Source organism: Hypomesus nipponensis, chromosome 15, assembly GCF_054491055.1.
Source record: "Hypomesus nipponensis isolate SF chromosome 15, ASM5449105v1, whole genome shotgun sequence".
Lineage (NCBI taxonomy): Eukaryota > Metazoa > Chordata > Actinopteri > Osmeriformes > Osmeridae > Hypomesus > Hypomesus nipponensis.
In genome coordinates this window covers 12,543,921-12,565,650 of record NC_140375.1, presented here as the reverse complement: position 1 = coordinate 12,565,650, position 21,730 = coordinate 12,543,921, and the positions used below count along the sequence as shown (strand labels likewise).

At 41.4% G+C, this 21,730-nt stretch overlaps 1 protein-coding gene and 2 long non-coding RNA genes across 5 annotated transcripts; 2 read left to right on the top strand and 1 right to left on the bottom strand.

Moving 5' to 3' along the window:
- The first annotated feature begins 2,401 nt into the window (after positions 1–2,401).
- On the top strand, positions 2,402–6,588 carry LOC146257571 (uncharacterized). 2 transcript variants are annotated; one of them, XR_014729846.1, is made up of 2 exons: positions 2,402–2,689; positions 5,654–6,588. It is a non-coding gene; the product is annotated as an uncharacterized LOC146257571 (long non-coding RNA). The 2 variants fall into 2 exon arrangements; XR_014729847.1 differs by having other exon boundaries at positions 2,402–5,456.
- A 2,550-nt stretch (positions 6,589–9,138) lies between these two features.
- On the top strand, positions 9,139–9,620 carry LOC146257570 (uncharacterized). 2 transcript variants are annotated; one of them, XR_014729959.1, is made up of 2 exons: positions 9,139–9,337; positions 9,474–9,620. It is a non-coding gene; the product is annotated as an uncharacterized LOC146257570 (long non-coding RNA). The 2 variants fall into 2 exon arrangements; XR_014729960.1 differs by having other exon boundaries at positions 9,139–9,341.
- Positions 9,621–11,231: 1,611 nt separating this feature from the next.
- Positions 11,232–21,641, bottom strand: cog6 (component of oligomeric golgi complex 6). The gene is made up of 19 exons (XM_084674551.1): positions 21,428–21,641; positions 20,997–21,140; positions 20,715–20,786; positions 20,564–20,622; positions 19,575–19,686; positions 19,348–19,430; positions 19,092–19,162; positions 18,743–18,836; positions 18,433–18,561; positions 17,931–18,022; positions 17,519–17,583; positions 17,346–17,437; positions 16,440–16,557; positions 15,475–15,606; positions 15,151–15,318; positions 14,606–14,713; positions 13,285–13,338; positions 13,073–13,152; positions 11,232–11,952 (listed from the first exon to the last, which is right to left on the bottom strand). The coding sequence occupies exons 1-19, from the start codon at positions 21,545–21,547 to the stop codon at positions 11,805–11,807; spliced, it is 1,941 nt and encodes a 646-aa protein (XP_084530677.1). The 5' UTR covers positions 21,548–21,641; the 3' UTR covers positions 11,232–11,804.
- Between the last annotated feature and the right edge of the window lie 89 nt (positions 21,642–21,730).

The following is a 21,730-nucleotide window of genomic DNA, read 5'->3' as shown; positions in this document are numbered from 1 at the left end:
TTATCGGTAAACGCAGCCCCCAGTGTCCTCTTCTGCCAAGATATACATTTATCCTTGATTTGTTTTCATAGATTGACCCCTTCTCATTTTATGATAAATGTCAAATGTACAAGCTGGTCATATGTCCTTTGTGCAACGTTTAGCCAAGCTTTCACTCCCGTTCCTGATTTTGTCTCACTATTGTTGATTGGTGAGTAGGAGATGACATTTGATCTGTTAACTATGGGAGATGATAACAGTAACGTCCCTCTTTGAAAGACTTAATCCAGTAGGACAAATCGCAGCCTTCAATACTTGATGAGAACCATGGTGTTCTATATCGTATAGCTTGTACATTTGCATTGTATGTTTTACCTTGGTATTTGTATGTAAAACACTGTTATTATCGAACAGGATGGATTTAATTGTCAAATCATATCTGGGACCTCAGTCATAATTATGCATTGCTCATCATTGTTCAAAGATATGGTATTCTGGGCTGCTGCTCATGAACTTGGTTGGCTTCAAGATTTGAATGACATTAATTTTAGACTGTTGGTTGAAATGTCTGAGTAATAGCATGTATACTGAATTTAAACTCCAATTTTAACATCTTTATTTTCACTGTATGATTTTCAACTAAAACCACACAGATGTTAATAATAATATTGAAAAAAGTTATTATTTACATTTTTATGAGGCTCCGTTCAAAGGCCTTTACAACAGCTGCCGTGAGGCTTTGTAACCAGATTGCATTGTATGTTGTCCAAAATTATATATTGCGCCAGTCTACATATTCTTAAACTATAGGCATAGAAAACTGTAATCAGTTCAAAGAATTGTAAATGATTGCTTTGCAAATTATTCTACTGTATCTATGCATTGTTCCCCTTGAGTATATGTTGGTATTGTTATATTTCTATTGCCTTTGAACTGATGACCGAGAGTTTTATTGTATCATAGCTGTGATAAATTAAGCTAATGTCTGGTCAGAAATCTGTTTCAGATAGCTATACTGTATGATAAAACATGAAGTATATCGTGAATAGTTGATAGAATGATTGACATACAAAGCTTTTTGTAAACTGACATGTCATTCTTGTATTTAGCAGCAGTTTGTAGGAAAAGATAAAATATTGAAGAAAAAAAGTATAAACCTGCTGATTAAAATGAATTTTGGACCAATATAGAATAATATTGCACTTTTACTTTAACTTTTTATAACTACAGCTGCTTCTGAAAGTAAGCTATTCAAAGTCAAACAAACTTTGCATTGTTGTTTACAAACATTACATTGCTTAACATATGTACATGAATACAATTAAATTGTGCTATGTGATTTGCAGTCAATACAAATATACAAATTGTTCATCTGTAATGTATTAAATCATAATTAGATGTACTTGTGTAATGAGATTGAATTCCTTGGAAGGGTGATAAGAATAAGAGTCACATACAGGTCAAAGTACCCTACGCCAGTTTTGAGTGCAGGTTTTGCATGTACTGGCTGTAGGTGCTTCCGTCTTATAAGGTTGAGACGGACTCACTCTCCCCAGGAAAATGCCATAAACCATGCACTATATATAGGTTGAATGTAGATGGCATCAAGTATTGTTTTGCTAACACTTTACAGGCCTGCAAGTAACTCAAAGTGCATTCCATTTCAGATAGATGGGAGCATTAATGAAACAGTGAGAATGGCACTACTGGCCAGCAAATGACTCCGGTCCATCAACTACGTTTGAAAGCAGGTGGTAAAGATCAACACCCAACGAAAGAGATAACATTCTCCATGATCCCCTTCCTACCCAAAAAAACTCAAATTAAAATTTTCGGCAGCATTAAGTGTCAGAGGGAGGGGGGGCGTCACAGAGCAGGAAGAAGGACCTCCCTCAGCAGGCTCCTCGTGGGAACACTGGGGAATGCAGATGTGGCCTCCTGCCACATACATAAGCGATGATTATACGGCCCCGGGCAGGAAGAAGCGAGGAACAGGGAGTTTGTCACCTGGGCAGTGTCAGGAATACCCACTCAACTCCTACATTCTCTCTCTTTGTTTTAGACTCAATATGCTCCAGGATTAATCTCTGCCTCAGACTCTTCCTGCTTCATTGCTCACCATTCCCTACAGTATTCCTGCCCTGTTTCCCCTGACGTCAAGAGAATTATACACCCTAGTGGTTCAGACAGGAATGCTATAAAGTTGTTCAGCCAAATGTTTTGGATGAATAAAAAAAAAGGAATATTTGAAATAATCAGACTCAAACACTCTCACAGTCAATCACATACTTATAAATATTCTCAGAAATAATTCCTTTCCTACCCCTGAGTTATTAATAATATTGCTATTTATAACAGAGCTACAGAGAGTGCTGTGTAAAAAGGTTGCAGTGTATCATGTTCTTAATTGGAGTGGCAAACGTAGCATGAGGTCCTGGTTTGGGACATGAGGATGAGTCTTCTATTAATGGCCATCACACCAAATCACGAGCTAAAAGCTGCATCCAAATGCACTCAAATGGGGATCCTCAGATAAACAACCTGCTCAAAATCACACATAAATAGAGATCGAGAGAACAAACAAGAGACGGTGAAAAAAGAGAAACATATATTCACCGCTTGTGTTGGTGTGGACCAACCAGCCCAGCTTCCAAGTGGGATTGGTGTCCTGGGCTGACCTTACAAGAAAGTCCTCGGGTCAAGTTTCCAGGTAAGCTGTCACATGAACTCCTACTTGCAGCCATGCCATTCTACTGACAGTATCTCCAACACATTTTTATAGAACCTTCATGAATCAGTGACGCCTGAAGCAGTAGTGTACTTTGTTTAAATGCGTGTGTGTGAGAATTAATTCACGTTTTCCTCAGAAACCTAGCTGCATCATTGCATCACAACTAAATTGTATTTTGTATTAATACTATTATTTTGTTATATGGGACAAAGAATAATTTTTTGAATAAAGTTCAGCATGTTGAACATATTGAGCCTTGTAGAAAGAAAGTCCAGAATCTTAAATCTGAATCATTCCATAAAATAAAGAAATGGTTGTCAAGAAACCTAATGAGCTAAAGAATGTTATGACAAAGCTGTCAGATTATCATTCATGCAAACTGCAAAAAAAAAAAAAATTGTCAGAGAACTGGTATTTTCCCTCAAATCATGAAATAAAGTTGTATGCACATTGCAGTAAGCCGAGACTGGCATGCAAGTTGTGTTATTTCCTTTTCAACACCAGTGGGATTGTGAAAGAGTCATACTCATATTCTAAATCCCAGAAATGGGGCCAACAGTTATGGCTTTCAGTTCTGAGAATAAAAAAGCTACAATTCTTCATTCCAGTTTAGTTTTTTGTTTATGATTCAGACGCAGTCACAGAATTCTGCTTTCTAAGGAAGTTAAAAGTCAATCCTCTCCACTTGACATTATCCTATCCATGTAACATAAATACAATACATTCTGAACTGATCTCATATTGTGGACTCATTTTTAGTTTTCTGGGACATCTACTAGGACATGAAAGCTTTTGCACTGATATATGTATATCTTAGATCTGCATATTACATTGTTATATATACGCCGGGTGGTAGTCTGTGTTAGAACTGTTGCATATTCACATATTGGCCTTGTTGCTGCTATCAGCAGTGCACCTAAATCATGAATGGTGAGGCAGGATCAAATGATCCTATTGGTGCATTTAGTAATTCAGGCACTGATGTTCACATGTATGTTTGATTCTGCTTCTCTACTATAAATGCATGTTAACAGCTCCACATTTGTTTACCAATTATGCAAAAACACATCGGAAAACGACACGATGTGCAATGTTGTTTGGTACAACTGAAAAACACGCATCCAAAACAAAACAAGGTAGTACACGATTGTGTTACGTGTGCACCTTGGCAGCCAGATTCACTGCTCTCGCTAGATGTTTGTGTCCTTTCCTTGGTTCCCACCAAAGACTCGGCTAATGTCTTCTAAAGACAGAACCATAACAAACAAAACCTTAAGAACACGGTGAGTCATTGTCTGGTCAGTCCCTTCTGGCCATTGTAAACAACCACCGACACATTTAGACACTCATAAGGTATTAGGCAATCTCATGTTACCAGGAATATATGTACTTTATTTTGAACAGGTTTTATAGAATATGAGTATATCATTTTGCTTATTGTTATAATGTGAGAGCAAATAAGGGCAAATAGAGATCATATAGCCAGCAGAAACAGAGCAAGAGAGGACAAGAAGGTAATGCCTTGTGAAACAAAACAGAAATTATAGTTTTACGTGACAACTAACTCTGTTACAATACGTTTCCCAATGGAACTACTATAAATAGGTAGCCTATTTGGGTTTGGCTATGAGATGTGTGTTGTCATGCCATCCTCTACATGCAAAGAGAAAATTGAGTTTAGTCTTTGTATGCTATACCTTTGGTTTGTCAGGGCCATGGACACTTCCTTGAACCTACAAGAGAGGGAGACTATTTTCAGACTTTCTATTACTTTCTTATTGAAAAGTTGGATGTGCTTGCTAAAGCCGATGCCCCTTAAAGTCCCCTAACCATCATGTCCTTAATTGAGTTAGAATGCTAATGCTCCAAAGCTGGTCTCAGCCATGTGTGCTTAACCACTCACTTCTCAGAGTGGTTCAAGGAGGAGACCATGTCAAAAGGCATGGCTGCTCTATGCTGGCTGCACAGTATGAGGGGACTGGTTGTAATTCCTGGGACAGGTCACAGCATAGTGCCAGGGAATTAGAGAAGCCAACTGCAGGAGGGATTTTAATTTGTGCTGCCATGTGCAAAGGCATGCCCCCCGCCCCACCCCCAGACTGGGTCTGTTCCTGCGATTAGGCAGCCTGGTGTATTCTTAGCATTGGGGACAAGCGGGACAACATGCACAAAGGAACAGTTTGGATTCATTCAGTTGGACTGTCTTCCCTTCAAGTCATGATGTCAAGTAAAGCAATGTCTTTTTGTAAAACCAGAATGCTATTTAGTGTCGCTTACCACAATGCTAATACTAGAATAGTTCAATTCTACTAGGATAGAATAGTACTTGAGATTGACTGACCAGGGAGTCATCAAACAGCTGACAATCATTGTTAGATAATACGGTACAAACGTAACAAAACTTTGAAATATTTTATTTTTCAACAGATAATTATCTGTCTTGACAGTTTTTTTTCTCTATTTAGAGAATGTGCATAATACACAATACACAGAATATAATTGTTGAGGTGATTCATCTGTATACATTAGTACAGTGCATTAGTCATATACAGTACTGTAAATCTACACAAAATGATGACTTACTTTACAAAGTCTTCCATCTGTGAGCTAAATATCCATGATGACCTCATAATGAGGAGCCCTGCAGTAATCACCATGATGCTCTGGGTCCCAAGGGGGTGCTGTCTCTTGGCACACTCAATAAGTACTGTCTCATCGCCACGGTGACAGATTCCCATGAAAGGAGGTGAGCAGCAGCTCGCTAAAGAGCAACAGTAAATACCTCATCGAAGTAATCCCTCTCTTAAAATCAACCTTTGACACTTGACAATGTAATATTTTTTCTGACTTGTCTTTTTTGTCAATCATGTTTCATCATGAATCTAGGTCCACCACAAGTCAATCTCAGAGTACATGAGCTGTGAATGTTTCCCTGTTTCCAAGGTGAAGGGAGTACCTCCACTCTTGGGGAAGCCTGGATGGGGAATGAGCTGGGTTTCTCTTTAATGAGCTGGGGACAGGATGAAGATGATCACCTTGACTCATACGGGAAGTTGAAGCCAGGCTACTGGGGACTTGTTATATGCACAACATAAGGAAAGGTGAAACTTCGAGTGAAAGACTAATTTATAACTATGTATAGCAGTGTAGTAGACAAGTTTTTCTGCATAGGTTTGAACACTAGAGACTTTGACATGCATAAAACACCATTGAATATTACAGTGCAATAATGAATTATACATGACATTTCATTGCACATGATTCTGTGAAAAACTAAATTTCGAATGGAACATTGCTATCAATGTCTTATTTTGACCTCATGTTAATGGTTTGCAGTTTGTTAATACTGAGTTCATTGTTCCCGTTGATTGCCTTCCCTTGTGCGTAATCAAAGATTTGTATGTACACGTACAGTAAGTGTTATCAGTGCTCACCACCTGCCGCATTCTGCTACAATGTGCTCAATCCCTATCCGGGAGTCTCTCCAGCTCCATCTATCATCCCTGGCTGAAGAAGGAGACAGTCTGCTGGGCAACCTGCGCTCCATCACCCAGCCAGACCTATGCTTCATCAACCAGCCAGACCTGCACAGCATGAAACAGCAGACCCTGAGAAAGACATAGGATTGCAGTTGTCTTAACCAGGAACTCAAAGCAGCACCCTATTATACACACATCTTTCCAAAACAATCAGACCAAATATTCCTCCCCAAAAATTTATATCCAGACAAAAAGATTTAGGGTTAGGGTTCCACTTTTTTGAAAGTGTGGACCGTAATATTATGACTGGGGCCACAATGCTTGTATGATCCATAATGGAACTTGTACAGTATGTGTTTAGTATGAAACCATCAATAAAATAATGCACGACTTTCATAACTTGTGACACAACATACTTAACCAGAAAGCGTGAGAATGTGTGGTCCACTGTTTCATATTCTGCATTATGAAATGTGGATGAAAGTATCTGGTATCAGTCTCAGCCAGTTTTCACAGCTGACGCCCACAGTCCTAGTGTGATAAGGCATCCCTCCCTCACTTACTCTCTCTCCCAGGAGAGTTCTCAATTGCACTGTAAGTGTCTGCTAGTCTGGTGCCTGTTCATTTATTTGACTGTCTGTCTATCTGCTTGTCTCACAATAACTGAGTCCAGGTCCCCACCCTGTCTTGTCTTTCTGCAGCAAACAATCTCAGTATCTATAAATCTGGTGTTGAATATACGGTACAGTATGTATATCCAGTGTTTACCATAGTAACTACACAAATATGATACTACAATGGCTGAAGCAGTCACATTGGCCCCATTGGCCCCATTAACAACCTTGGTCTGAAAATAAGCGACCCTCTAAAACACTTTATTTTTGGTTTCAAATTTCTCATAGGACAAAGTGTTACTATGAAATTGTGAAAAATGTACTGTTCAGTAACATAGAGGCAAATTTTTCTACAGGTGCTATGATTGCAATGTTGTAGTAAGCTCTGAAAAGTGGGCCAATTATCTTCTCTCTATCTAGAGGCAAGACGGATGCCGAGGCAAACAGGTCTAGCTGGTACTTAGGGAGTCAGAGTGACTGTGGCATGGCATGTCTGGACAGGACCTTCTTATGCTGGTATCTCTTGGGGGTGCTGCCTGGAGGGTGTGATCCATAGTCCTCTCCTTTGAGATGTTTTGACCCCCCCCCTTGGAGGTAAAGCAAAGGACCTGGAAGAGCTGGCTATTCCTATCCAGCCAGCAACAATCTGAATCAGGAGGTTAAAGGAGCTTGAAGCAACACATACTCCTGAGTGGAGTCAATAGGGTTTTATATTTTCAAACTTCATCAGATTTATTCAGGCTCGACAAATATAAAATATATACATTATTATTATGCCAGGTAATTAAACAAGATGATACAAAATATAAACCTAAATATGTAAATATATGTCTTGTAACAGAAGGTTTTGTCCAACCATCATTCTTTATTCTTGAATGTCAAATCTTGATAAATTTGTGCAATTGTAGACTTTTCTCTCCATCAGCCTACAATCACATCCAACACTATAACCAAGGCATGACTACAGAGGAGGCCTTATTGAATTAAATGGCAAGATATGAACAAAAGTATGTATTACCAGTTATGGTGTCAGAAGTACCTCTTTGAACTTTAAGTACTTTTGCAGTCACTAAAACACTAGAATTGTTTGCTTTTTCTTTTCTAAATCTCTTCTAAAAGTGTGGAATTTACATGATTATATGAGAAGGATAGCCCTTATTCTCATCTCAGTGAAAGCAGACCCCTGCGCCGGGCCAGTACTGGTGCGCTGCCTCTGGCATGTTGGGACAGCTGCTCCGAGAATCTGCTCTCTCCACAGGTTGGATGATTCATTTTCTGAGTCAACACCCAGAATTTGAGCTTGAAAACCACCAGGGCTATGACTCAGAGAGAACAGTGTGAATTTGAGTCGTTTATTGGCTTCAAGGTAAAAGGCAAGAGGGCTAAAAGTACTTCAGTAAAGAAGAGTATGGCTGTCTCATGCCATCTGCATTCAGAGTAATGATGGAGCTTTCTTCTGGACAGCTGGATGTTTCTACACACTTTCCCTGCCAGTACTTCCATTCCAGTGCATGTGTGCTCTGTCTTTATAGCAGTTTATGCAATCATATGCAGTTCTAATAGCAGGATGCCAAAACCTGTTCCTGCAGCACTACAGTCCAGTAGGTTTTCCCTCAAATTCCAAACCATTGAACCAATATCTCTATAAGTCTCTATGATCAAGCTGTAAGAAAAACGTTGTTGTTCTTTATATCTAGCTGACTGACACACACTCCAGATACTATCCAATCATGCTGGTTTATTTCAGTCAATCAAAGAAATTCAGTGTTGCTTTCCAGCCTAAGTACCTATTTTGCAGAAACCACACTATTCTTCCATTTAGCCGAGCCCTAAAATAAACTTTTAAAAATCCTCCCAAAACATACGTTTCTCCCATTATTAGAAAACCTTCCCTTCTTTATTTTCAGCATAGTTTCCTGTCATTGGATGAGTCCCACTGAGTTCATGTGTTTGGATTTGTGAGTGTGCACAGCATAGGGTGTCACTTTGCAGGCCTATTTCACGTGGTCCTAAAGGTCAGGAGCCATTAGGGTAAAGGTGAGATGTGTCTGTTGTGCAGCGTAACTGAGTAACTGGGGTGCTGTCCAGCAACCTCAAGTGGCTCTACTGCTAAAACCGCTTTTTTCTCCCACAGCTGCATCTATCCACGGCCCATCCACACACACCCACCATTTATAATTATGAAAGTAGGCAAGGATGCTACTACTGCTTCTCATGCCCACTCTCACACAGGAACATGTCAACAGTAGATTGCATCACACCCTCTCTGGTGCTCCGGTGCCAAAACAGAGCAGTGTGTATTGCAGCTCGTGCTCACATTCTGTTTATGTATTGGCCTTGACCAGAAGAGGACACATGGAACTAGAGCTACCAGGTGTGGGGTAAACCGCAAGGGTCTGTACAACACAGACCACAAAGCATCAAAACAGACACATGACACTAGAAAGCTCCTTTTCATATTAGCAGAAAAGTGATTATTCACTAAGGAAGTGGCCGTTTGGCATACGAGGTCTGAAGCAGTAACCAAGGAAAGGGTATGTGAGTAATAAGAGACAGCATGTTGAATTACTCATCCCTGAATTAGTCATGATAGTGTTATGACATGTTCTCTCATCTGTTAGTGTGAATGTGAATCTGTCGGTCTCACAGGTTTGTCTATATTCTTCTTAGTGGTGGTGGCAAACAAGATCATCGGGAAACTGGACCATTTATGGGGAACAGAGCCAGCAGGATGTTTTCATGGGAATATTTCCCCAGCCCTTGATTAGTAAACTATTCGAGGGTAACTGAAATTAAAGTGTAGGTGATGTAGAACAATCAATAGCATATTCATTGGATTTCAGAAGACCCATTTTCTATCTGTTCCTAATGACTAATACTGGACAATGAAACTAACAAGGCAGGTGCTATGTTGAAAAAGATTCTGGATTCTTAAGGATGATTCCTTAAAGAAAACAACAATGACAATATTGTCAATCATGATACTCATTGCATGCTGACGACAACAACTAGAGTGGGACTATTTTGAAGTTATACAAATCCTTGTTGTGTATGTTCCAGCTAATCTGTACAAAGTGTCCACATTAGCTAAGTAAACACATTCTGCAGGGTCGAGAAGAAAAGCTTGCACAATAGGCATCCCAACCACACACAATACTGTACAAGCATTCTGGGGCACCGTCAGGGGGTCCAGTCTATTCCAACAGTTCAAGGCCAAATCTGCTCCATCACAGGCTAATCTGCTGCCAGAAAGAGCCCGTTCTTATTATTCAGTACTACTCAAACCACTATGCCAGATCAAACACTGGTCTACAGCTCAGTGTATCCATAGCTCTCCAAAATACGGTACATCTGGTACCGTACATCATGGTATTGTATCAACATGGAACCATGAAAGGCACTCGTTCACAAGCCATTAGGGGCCCAAGTCCATAATAGTGTTTAAAATCACCTGTTCCTGGTGACAGTGGGGCTAGAATTCTAGTGTAATTAACAAACTTATTTTCTGCATGTTAGTATGCTCCAAGATAGACTACTAGATTGTAAGTCAATGGTATTTTATAAGGCCAATGTAATCACTCAAACTAGGTTACAACTGTGAAAAAACCTTCTTACAGGCCAAAACTAGTACTAAACTGCAACCCACACCATTCACAAGCCCGAGTCACCTTTCCTATAAAGCACACAACTGGAAAGTTTTGTCAGTTTCCATTTGTCTCTCATCTGCTCATTCATTAAACCATGTGACAAGGGCAAGAAAGCAATCACATGCTATGAACTTGTGAAGTTCAGTATATGTGGGTGGGTCGAAAGTGAGGCATGACACGCAAACAAAGTCTTCAACTCTGTAATAAAGGCTCGATATCATTGGAATACACCAAACTGACCAATATTCTTATCTGTTTAGTGGTTAGAGGCACTATTTATTTGCCGAAATCCAACCTACTGAATATGATAACAGTGAGGGATCTATGTTCTTGGTATTGGTTATGAGCCTGGTCTATTTAAGGGGCTTCAATGTTGAGCTATTTCTTTTTGCACATCTGAGTCCGTTTCCATGACTGTGATACTTGAGAAAGATACAGTGATAATCACTCTGGTCAGTTCTGTCATGAATGAGTTTGTGGGAATAAAAAAAGACGGATAAGGAGATAAAGAACTAAATAGTGGATCAGGTGTGACAAAGCTTGAACAAGTGACTATTACTTACACACAACAGCTTTAAGTATAAGCTAGAAATGTGAGAAATACTTCCAATACTGAAAGATCTCTGAGGTCACAATGACATAAAAAAATGTCAACAGACTGCTGCATTTACCCTATGAAAACAAATTAGTTTGGGATACTTCTTTATATTTTTATTCTGAAAGCAATTAAGATTTCATGAGAAAGTGACCACGAACTCTGATTAAATATATTAAGACTTCATATTGGAAGGTTTGCCGACTTCGTTATTTCAACAAGGAGACCATACAACAAAGGACAAAAAAGAGAAAGTGGGACAAATGAGTATCTGTAGGACAACGCCTGCACCACTGACAAGGTCTCTGGATCACATCTCTGTGCTGGTGGGAATCTCCATTCATGTTGAGAGAGAAAATAAATATTTCATTTCAAAGTGCGTGCTGTTCTCTCCCTCCTGAGTCTCCCAACCTTTCATGGAGTGACATAAAAAGAAGAAGACCAAACATTTGATGTACAAATAACTGTACATGCACACAGACATGCACAAACCGCTAAATAATGCTGTTTGATCCCATTTATGACTGGTCATATAACTGATGGTACTGTTAAGTCGCCTCTTTTTTTTTACCAACATCAAAAGAAACCTTCCTAAAACCAATTTGTGTAAAAAAAAAAAACAATTAGCAGTACAGGTTATCATACATCAATGTCATAAAACAATGCCGGGTGCGAAGGTTCAGGTCTTTCAGACTCAGACTCAAGTCATGATATTGTCCGCAGAGTGATATTGACAGGAAGGTTCCCAGAGGAGAGACTCTAGGAAAGCAGGGTGGTGACTTGCTGGGGAGAGCGGGGGACCAGGTTCTCCGGCTCCTTGTAGCCATTGGCTGGGTTAGTCACAGCAGCATACACCTCCCCGTATGCCCTGCACACCAGCTCCGAGGACTGGCGGAAGATCTGCTCCCTGCAAACACACATTTGTATGAGTATTAGATTGCTGAAATTAGAGAGAGAAAATTGTCTTTCAACAAAACTACTGCTAAGCAATTCAGAGAAGGTTAACGTAGTACCTCCATCTATAACTTGGCCCTTACTAGTACTTCACTGTAAGACAAGGGGCACTACAGTATGCAATAACGTGCAACTGATTTTTTTTTTATGAAAATGAGCTGGTATTTTCATCTGAACTTACAGTTTGGTGTGTAAACTAACTCTGTAATAAGGTTATTTATGAGGAACACTGCCATCTAGAGAAACAGTTCCAACATGTTCTAGCATCTCATTTTTGCGTAGTGGGCTACCCTGGAGCGCATCGGTCATTTAATGCAGGGTTGTGTCTACAATGATTCTACAATACACAAACCCAATCAATCATTGACAATACAGTTTGATATGATTGTATTCCCTATTCTCACACCAACTGACATCAGATCTACATGTCTGTAGACAATAAACAAACCTCATTACATTTTTCCCAAATTAAATGGCTGGAACACAGGTTCAACTGTGGATGCTAGCACTCAGAGGAAGAGCATGTGCTTAGAGTTTCTTTGTGTTCTGTCAGGGTGTCTGTTTGTGGGGGCGGGGTGGGAGGCAGGGAGGGAGGGAGCATTCAGGGAAAGAGAGAGGGAGAAATGAATCCAGAGCTAATGAATGGCATCCTGCTAGTAAGTCTGTCCATGTCCATTAATAGAGAACATTAACCTGGGGTACACAGAGTGCTTCAAGCCTGCCTCACTTCCTAGTAGCTGTGACTCACAAACAGCTCTGTATCCCAGTCTCAGCTAAAAGAACAGACCATTTCTGAACAATAACACAAACATATACAGCCTCCAAGCGGGAAACACTGATGTGATGGTGGTTTAAATTTAGATCCTAAATTACTGCGTATTGTCAAGTGTATTGTTTATATTGTGGCAATTAAAATATTTAATTTGATCTTGATGGACCTATGAATGTATGACAAGATAATGGCTACAGTATACCAACACTATTAATTTGACCAAAATCCAGCAGGCAGTCATTTTTAGCTAAATTCTATCAACTCTTAACACTGACAACAGGTACAATATAGATGAACTGACTTGATGGCGGCGCTGAGCAGGAAGTTGAGCTGCGGCATGACCAGGGTGTCAGGAGAGGACAGGTACCGGTCAAACTGGACCTACTCAAACAGGGAGGTAAAAAGGGAAAGAAAGACAAGTAAAAAAATGTGTCCTGAAAATAGTACAAAATAATTTGAACAGCCAAATCCCCCCCCCCCAGAAAGAAGTGATGAGGTGAGTATCAGGCCTACCATCGCTGCTTTCAGAGAAGAGACATCCATGCTGGGTAGGTTGGCCAGTGGACCCTGGATGGTGACAGAGATAAATACAATGTCAGACCAATAATGATGATGTGCAGAGACAGTCAGAGAGAAAGAGTGTTGCACGTCCCTGTCATTGGACCTTGTTCGTTTATATATCAGAATATTGTAGATGTGATTGTTGCACTGTCTGGTACAATACAGACTGTTCCTTGTGGCTCTAACCATTGAAATACTGTAAGAACTTTGCACTTCTGACCCTTGATTATATACTTTATTTACTACCCATGCTCTATTTGTATGTTGCTTTGTAAAATTGAAAACACTTCCATCAATTAGCGCAGTACACAGGTCCGTATGGGAGATACAATAAAAGCAACTCCATCCACAGACACACAATATAATGATCAAAACTAAAGGGTTTATTCCTAGAATAGAATTCCAAGATTCTCGTTCTCAACAGCCAAAAAACAACTCCATGCGTACGACTACGTTCCTACTTATCACAAAAACTTGGCACGAACCCGCCCTCTCCAGAGGATTCAGAACGCGGCAGCCCACCTGGTCTTCAATCTACCCAGACGCTCCCATGTTACCCCGCTTCTCATCTCCCTCCACTGGCTTCCCATCACGGCCCGTATCAGATTCAAGACCCTGGTACTGACCTTCCGAGCGGTGAACGGTACTGCACCCGACTACATCAAGTCTATGCTTCAGCCTTACACCCCCACCCACCACCTACGGTCTTCTTCTGACAACTGTCTGGTGGTCCCACCGCTCAAGAGCGCCCAGCCCAAACACCAGCTCTTCTCCTGTCTGGCCCCCCAATGGTGGAATCAACTCCCCAGAGACACTGAATGTCTGATTGGCTGGACCTGATGTTTCCTCCAGGATCACAATGACTCTTATTGAGAGACTTGTTGCTCTTGTTGGTTAGTTGTAACTGACTTAAAACTACTGTACTTGCTGTGTAATATATTTTTGCTGCTTGCTTTTTTCCACTGGTACACCCTTGCACTTTTTTGAGGTTCATGTTGTTAAATTGTTTGATTGTAACTTGTTAAACTACATGCTCTTATGGTTCTTCCCTTTGGGACTTATTTAGTTTTCACAGTGTATGCTTCATGTTTTGGCTACCCACAATGTTTGGGGCTATCTCGTTGTTATGATCAGTGACCTATGCACTTTTGTAAAGCTCTCTTTTGGAAGTCACTTTGGATAAAAGTGTCTGCTAAATGCATAAATGTAATGCAAATTAAATGTAAGACTGTGAGGCAGAGTGAAAGCGTGCGTGAATGTGTATGTGTCTCACCTGTTCTGGCCCATGCAGCTGTACACAGCCGTAGATATGGCTGAGTCCAGCCCTGGTAAGAACATAGGACGCCTGCTCGTTGATCAGAGTGTCCAAGTGAGCCTCAATCTGGAACATATGGATGGAGAGGCAAGGGTGAAGATGATTGGAAGGAGACATGGAGGGATGATGAGGAGTCATAGTGGCAAAAGGGAAGGAAGTCTTGGGGTGAAATTGGTTGTCTGGAAGTCTTAATCTCAATTTTCATTGTCAATTTATACACTTTTGTTTTACTGAGCTCATTGAAAAGCACCAGTTAGGTTTACATTCAAGCTGTTATGGTGCTCAAACCATGTACAATTAATGTGAGACTAAATCATGTAACTAATACTGTGCTGGATTATAGGCCATGCCATATCTCTATGGGCATCTTCTTCAGCCAGAACCAGTGCTGATCGATTCTCCATATCATTTTATTTGTTTAATGTTGTTCAATGTGTAGGTCATACTGCAGGAGGTTACGACTACTCAAGACACCAGGAGGGGCTGCAGGGCATGAGCCTTACCTGAAACTCCAGCATCTCCAGACGCTTGTCTGTGAACTCAAACAGAGCCAGTGTGGTCTTCATCACATACAGGGAGTTCACCATGTAGGTGGCCATGTCGGCTGTCCCCAGGTTACTGGCTGACACAGTGCACAGTTGCAACAGCGGGTCCAGGATACAAGACAACACCTAGCAGAGGGGCCGCCAGGCGAACAGACACACTCTCAAAGCAATCCAAGAGAAAACACTCTTATTCTGAAAAACAACCGAGGTTCTTGGCTCTCGAGACTCTTAACTTCTAAATGAGTACCATTGGAACATCATACATGCTTATACTTCATTTACCTGGGCAAAGTCAGCCTGGCGGGCATCTAGGGGCACCACAGAAGAGTCATGGGAGGCAAGCACCTCCCTCAGCAAGGCCAGGGTCTGGGTGAGGGAGGCCGTGGGGCCCAGGTCCACTGGTGGGAGCTCCACCTGCCAGAGAGAAAGAGTGCAAAGGTGTTAATACAGAGCTGGAGAAACATCTATCCCCTTAACCCAATCTATTACCTTCAGGGCAGTAGGCTCTCATAGCCTGATTACATTGAATAATTCAATTACTCTCGGATTGAACTGCAGGATAAACTTCGTGCAACCTGCTAGGATTCATTTGAAACGTTGATGGTTGAAGTACAGCTCCATGCTCCACCTTATTGACGAGTCCTCTCCTCTTCACACATCACAGCCTAGCCCGGCACCTCTGGCCATCTAATAGAGCTTATTATGAGGAGGCTGTGTTCCTGGTATTAGGCTGGACATAAGGGTAACACCCTGAGCCCTATTGATTTGATTAGTGTTAACTTGGAGGATGATACTTGTTCCTCCTATTGATCAGATAGCAGGTGTGTTAGTCCACAGAGACATAATCGTGCTGAAGGATATTTGGTGGGCAATCTAAGGAACTGGAGACATTGTTGCTGTTTTCTACGGCATTCATTGATTACATTTCAGAGAAGGCTGTACAAGCCTTCAGAAACAGTCTTGTTTTGAACATCTGAAAATAGCCAAGTAGACAATATGGCTCATTGGGATGCAATAATAACTGTGTTAATTTTCCTTATAAGTTTTATCTTTATTATTATGTGTTATTCTTACATTAAAGAATGTCACAAATATTGTGGTTACTTCACTCTTGACTTAAAGAGTAGGACAAATATTTGTATGGAAAGAACCTCTGTCCTTCAGTGTGTCTAAAAGCTAGTGGTTGTGGCCTGTAAATCCCATATACATCTGCATTGTTATTACTGTCATCATTAATGATCTCCCACCTTGTCCATTAGCCTGCTGGCATGGAGACTTAAGCTATTGAAAAACATGTTTTTGCTGAGAATGTGCATTTCTTCAATGGTGATGAGCAGAGAGGCCACACCGGTTCCTATGATGGCACTGGAAGGAGACAAACAGAGACAGACAAACTCAATACAGAATGGCATATTGCTTCTGAACAAGGTCTTGTAGCCTAAGCATAGCTGAGGTCCTGTCCCTGAGTGCTGGTATCTAATGGTGTGCTGGTACCTGATGGTGTGGTGGTGTGCTGGTACCTGATGGTGTGGTGGTACCTAATGGTGTGGTGGTGTGGTGGTACCTGATGGTGTGGTGGTGTGCTGGTACCTGATGGTGTGGTGGTACCTAATGGTGTGGTGGTGTGCTGGTACCTGATGGTGTGGTGGTACCTAATGGTGTGGTGGTGTGGTGGTACCTGATGGTGTGCTGGTACCTGATGGTGTGGTGGTACCTGATGGTGTGGTGGTACCGAATGGTGTGGTGGTACCGAATGGTGTGGTGGTGTGGTGGTCCTGATGGTGTGGTGGTACCTGATGGTGTGGTGGTGTGCTGGTACCTGATGGTGTGGTGGTGTGCTGGTACCTGATGGTGTGGTGGTACCTAATGGTGTGGTGGTGTGGTGGTACCTGATGGTGTAGTGGTACCTGATGGTGTGCTGGTACCTGATGGTGTGGTGGTGTGGTGGTACCTGATGGTGTAGTGGTACCTGATGGTGTGCTGGTACCTGATGGTGTGGTGGTGTGGTGGTACCTGATGGTGTGGTGGTGTGGTGGTACCTGATGGTGTGGTGGTGTGGTGGTACCTGATGGTGTGCTGGTACCGAATGGTGTGCTGGTACCTGATGGTGTGGTGGTGTGCTGGTACCTAATGGTGTGGTGGTGTGCTGGTACCTGATGGTGTGGTGGTAAAACTTGAGCAGGTTAGACAGCTTGTACAGCAGGACAGCTCCAGGCTCGGCCACGATGACCTGCTCGATTCTCACCTGTGGGACAGATGAACCCAACAAGTTAGCATGGTGGAACTGTGAATGGAGCTTTGCACAGCAGCCCTGGAGCCAGCTCACCTTCAGAGGTCTGCACACTCCCTCAGTGATGTGTCCCACCACCTCCTGCATGTTTTCCTCCAATCCTGTCAATAAGAAAACAGTCAGACCTCACCGGCTTAAATGATGGAACTACTTAGCAATAAGTAAATACAATATTCATGCAATCAATCAAAGCATTGAAAAATAAGCATATGTGAGCCGTGAAGGATCATGAATCAAGCATTCATCTATATTTGAACAAGCAAACTGAGTGTGGCAGGTCCAAAATGTCTCCAGAATCTGAAAAAGCCACCATATAGTGTATCATTAAGTCCCAGCAACTGTCCTCCTGGTGCTTGCTTAACCTAGCAATAAGGTGCTGGATGTGGCTACTGAGAGGGAGCAGGGGATGTCATCAATGCTGACGACCGGGGCAGTCTAGGTTGACTACCTGGCATAGTGACTTGCTTCAGCAGGGCTTCCAGGTGCTCCTGCTCTGAGGCTGTGGCTTGGTGAAGCCAGGCTAGCATGTCCCCAACATACCTGGAAGGGTGACATTACAAAGAAAACAGTAGCTAAACCCTTTGATGCTGAAGTTACATTTAGACACAAATCCAATTGGAGGATTCATGTGTACGAGAGGATGTATATGGGACATAGAGGATACGGAGAGGTGAGACAGGTCATGTTCTGAGAATCTCTGATGCCTCCAGTGTATGAAAGTGCATGGTAGGGCCAGCCAGGCTACGGTGGTTAGAGAAAACTCTCATTAGTCCAATGGGAATGCAGGTGAGGGTCAAGCCGGTATATTTATCCAGTGGTCACACTGTATTGGCACCAAGCCAATAATTGCGGTTTCTTAGAGCTGTTCACTAGAGATGTAATTAAGATTGTGCTCTTTAAAGAAAGAGACAGGCTTGTGGTGGGATCAGAGACGGATTGATGAGTGTTACCTCATGGGGTCATGGGAGTGCATCTCTATAGGTCGTGGTGTTCCCCCCGGCCCACCGCGGGTGAGGGCGTCGATGAACCCTCTTACGACGGCACACCTCCGAGCTGTCCCAAACTCATCCAGCGTGTACCTGGCCAGATCATCAATCAACACGATACACATCTGTAAGCAGTGTGAGGTCGTTTAGAATGGGTCTTTCTGTACTGGAGGTTATAAACAGGCAGATGAAGAGACGTACAGTCGCAGACAACGCAAAAGGCTTCAGCCTCCAAACACAGGTAATCAAGAACAGGACATTCAAAAGGCCTTACTTATAGAGGACGGGGCGATCCTGCAGGGCCTCCATCGCCTCACTTAACACAGGGGTGATGTCACACATCTCCTGGGTCAGTCCTCGACACTCATCTGGGAGGGATCAGTCAATTAGTGAACTTCTATGACAGTCAGGATTTGTCATTTTTGGTATTTCTTACCACATTATTAACTTTATTAAATACCCAGCTATTATACAATGTTTATACATCACGTGTGATAACTAGGCTGTGTGCCATCTTGTTACACTGTGATGTAACTCAACGCTTTTTATAAAGCCTTTGTTAACGTAAGGCTGAGTGTATTGCAGCCTGCATAGACAACTATGCTGTGTCACAAACGACTCACTCTGGGCCCAGCGGTAAAGCTGCTCATACGATGTCTCCTGCAGCACCGCCATCTGCTCCATGATCTCTAAACTGCAGAAAGACACACAAATACATGTACTTCACATATAGACATATAGTCATTTACACACAACAAAATGAAATTCTGATGTTACTATCAATACAAACCTTTCGAGGCTTAGAACCTATTATGATCGTCAAAACCATACATATGGTAGTGAGAAATGTCAATAGAAAATGGTTAACTGTTTCCTTACCCAGCAGTTTGCTGATTGGTCCTTAGAAGGATCTTCACATCCTCGTGGATGTGCTTCACTCGACTAAGAGCCTTAAAGAAGTCCTATAGAGAGCCACATCAAACATACATCCTTAAAATAATCATAGGTCTATACAGAGTTAGACTTCATACAGTATGTTTGATGGAAATAAGGCATCTTATGATACTCATAGTATTTATGGTCAAGGCAGTGAGTAGCTACAATACCTCAGTGACAGGAGCATCACGAGCCCCTCGCAGAATGAACATCTCTTCAGCAGACAGCTGGAACTTGGAGAGGAAGGCCTGGGCCACTTGGGCCCGCACTTCTAAACGATGACTGACAGGGGGAGAGAGTTGAGTGTGTTGGTGCTAAGCTAAGGATCCAGCACCGAGGAACTCCATATCATATCTAAAGAGCAATGAATTCAAGATGTCCAGAGAAAACCTGTTATCCAACACTAGATGGAAGCAGTGATCCTTTCACCAACAACATTTCTAACATCCTTGAGCTCACTGGGCATGCGGTACTATATTCTATTGAATATTCTTGCTTGCACATAAACATCTTTCAAACTACCAAGATTGCTGTACGTCTAACATAACACATGGGTGTAATGGCATATTAGACACTGAATTGTCTACTAGTAACCGCTATGTTCATTTGTGTAGCTCTAGTTACCACCACCTCCTTAAGGGTAGTGCTTTCTCATTGGATGCTACTATGTGAAGAGACATTACTCAACTCATGAATAATTAAACCAGAAACTTTATGACCAGCTTTTCTGGCTTGGCACTATCTCTGAGTCCTGACACACTGCAAACTGTAGGGATGGACTAATACCATGTTTCTTTTGAGAAACTGATATTTTGAGTGTCTACTACCTCATGTCTAATAACAACTATTAATCAAATGTCAGTTTCACACAATATTAAAGAGCATACACAATGCCTTTGTGTAAATTCTAGACATTGGTTAGGTGTGTCGTCTTATATAATCTGAAAAGAAATGCAGTTCGCTTTAACTTGAGTGAACTCAGCCAACCAATTTCCCCATAGGGACAAATTAAGTGTACTTTGGAAAGATGCTTATTAAACTGTTTAGTTGGTCACTGGTGTTGTCCAAAAGTCTATAAAACACAAACTACAACAACAGATATGGGATGACACACACAAACATACACCTACACTCAAATATAGAATGAGGATCAACTCACTTTTCTCCCTGTAATTTGTTGGTTTTCACAATTAGGTCTTGGGTTTGCACTTTGGCAGCCTGTTGTAATAATTAAAAAGTAAGTTTTGAATTAGGCCTAAAAATACTAAAATATATATTGTTGTACTTTTGACATATTTGACTTGGTCTACCTTTAATCTATTAGTCATCTCTTCACAACATGAGCTCATGGCTTGGACATCTTCATGCACACTTTCTAGTTCCTAAGGAGAAACAAAACATAAATACATAATTGCATGGTGAATCATGCATACATTATACTATTACTAAGCTGCAATACATTTATATATTATTTACATGTAATACAATACTAAGATGTGTAAGACTTATTGAGCCTTGCTTCTCATATTGATAACGGATTAAAGAAAAACTTTATTGCACGGACTTGGTCTTAGGTGAGCTATGCTAGCTACCTCGTTTACATCTTTGAACATTCGTGCAAAGTCTTCGTTAATGGACAAGCTTCGTCTTTCAATGTCACCACGTAGATTTCTCCTTGTTCGCAAACTGTTCTCCGTGAAAAAGACAGACAGTGCTTTCAATGCTTCCAGCATTTCCTGCAAAACAGATGACAAATGATACAGGTGTCAGTATATTCAGAGCTATATAGGCTAACACTACCTAGTTGTTCTCGGTATATCCTTAGGGAGTTTACCAGGACCGACGTACCTTTATCTGAAAGTGCTAAACTTGAAATCAATAGCTGACTTTTGTGCAGTACAGTTAATAGTATATCGCCAAGATAATCAACGACAGTAGCCCATCAATTGTTGAAGTAGCTAGCTAGCTTGGCTAGCCTAGCTAGACTTAAGTCATACATTGGCTAGCTTCTTTATTAACTCACCTTGTCATTGTCGAGCCTGGTATCCAACATTTTATTAAGTTTCCTAGAAAGTGGGTTGTTGGGTTGTGTAACCACATTACTGTTTTGTGTAATACTGCCAGTATCAGTTGGAATTTCCATTGTTTTTTCACCGTTAACACAATTCTTCCACGTCTACTTGATTACAACTAGGATGTTGTGTGCACCGATAATAACTGGTACGGATGCAAGAGAAACAAAACAGAAACGAATCTGTTCCGACTTGTATTTCGTAAACATACCATGACCCATTTAGCTTAGCTTTTATTCACTATAAATGTGTAT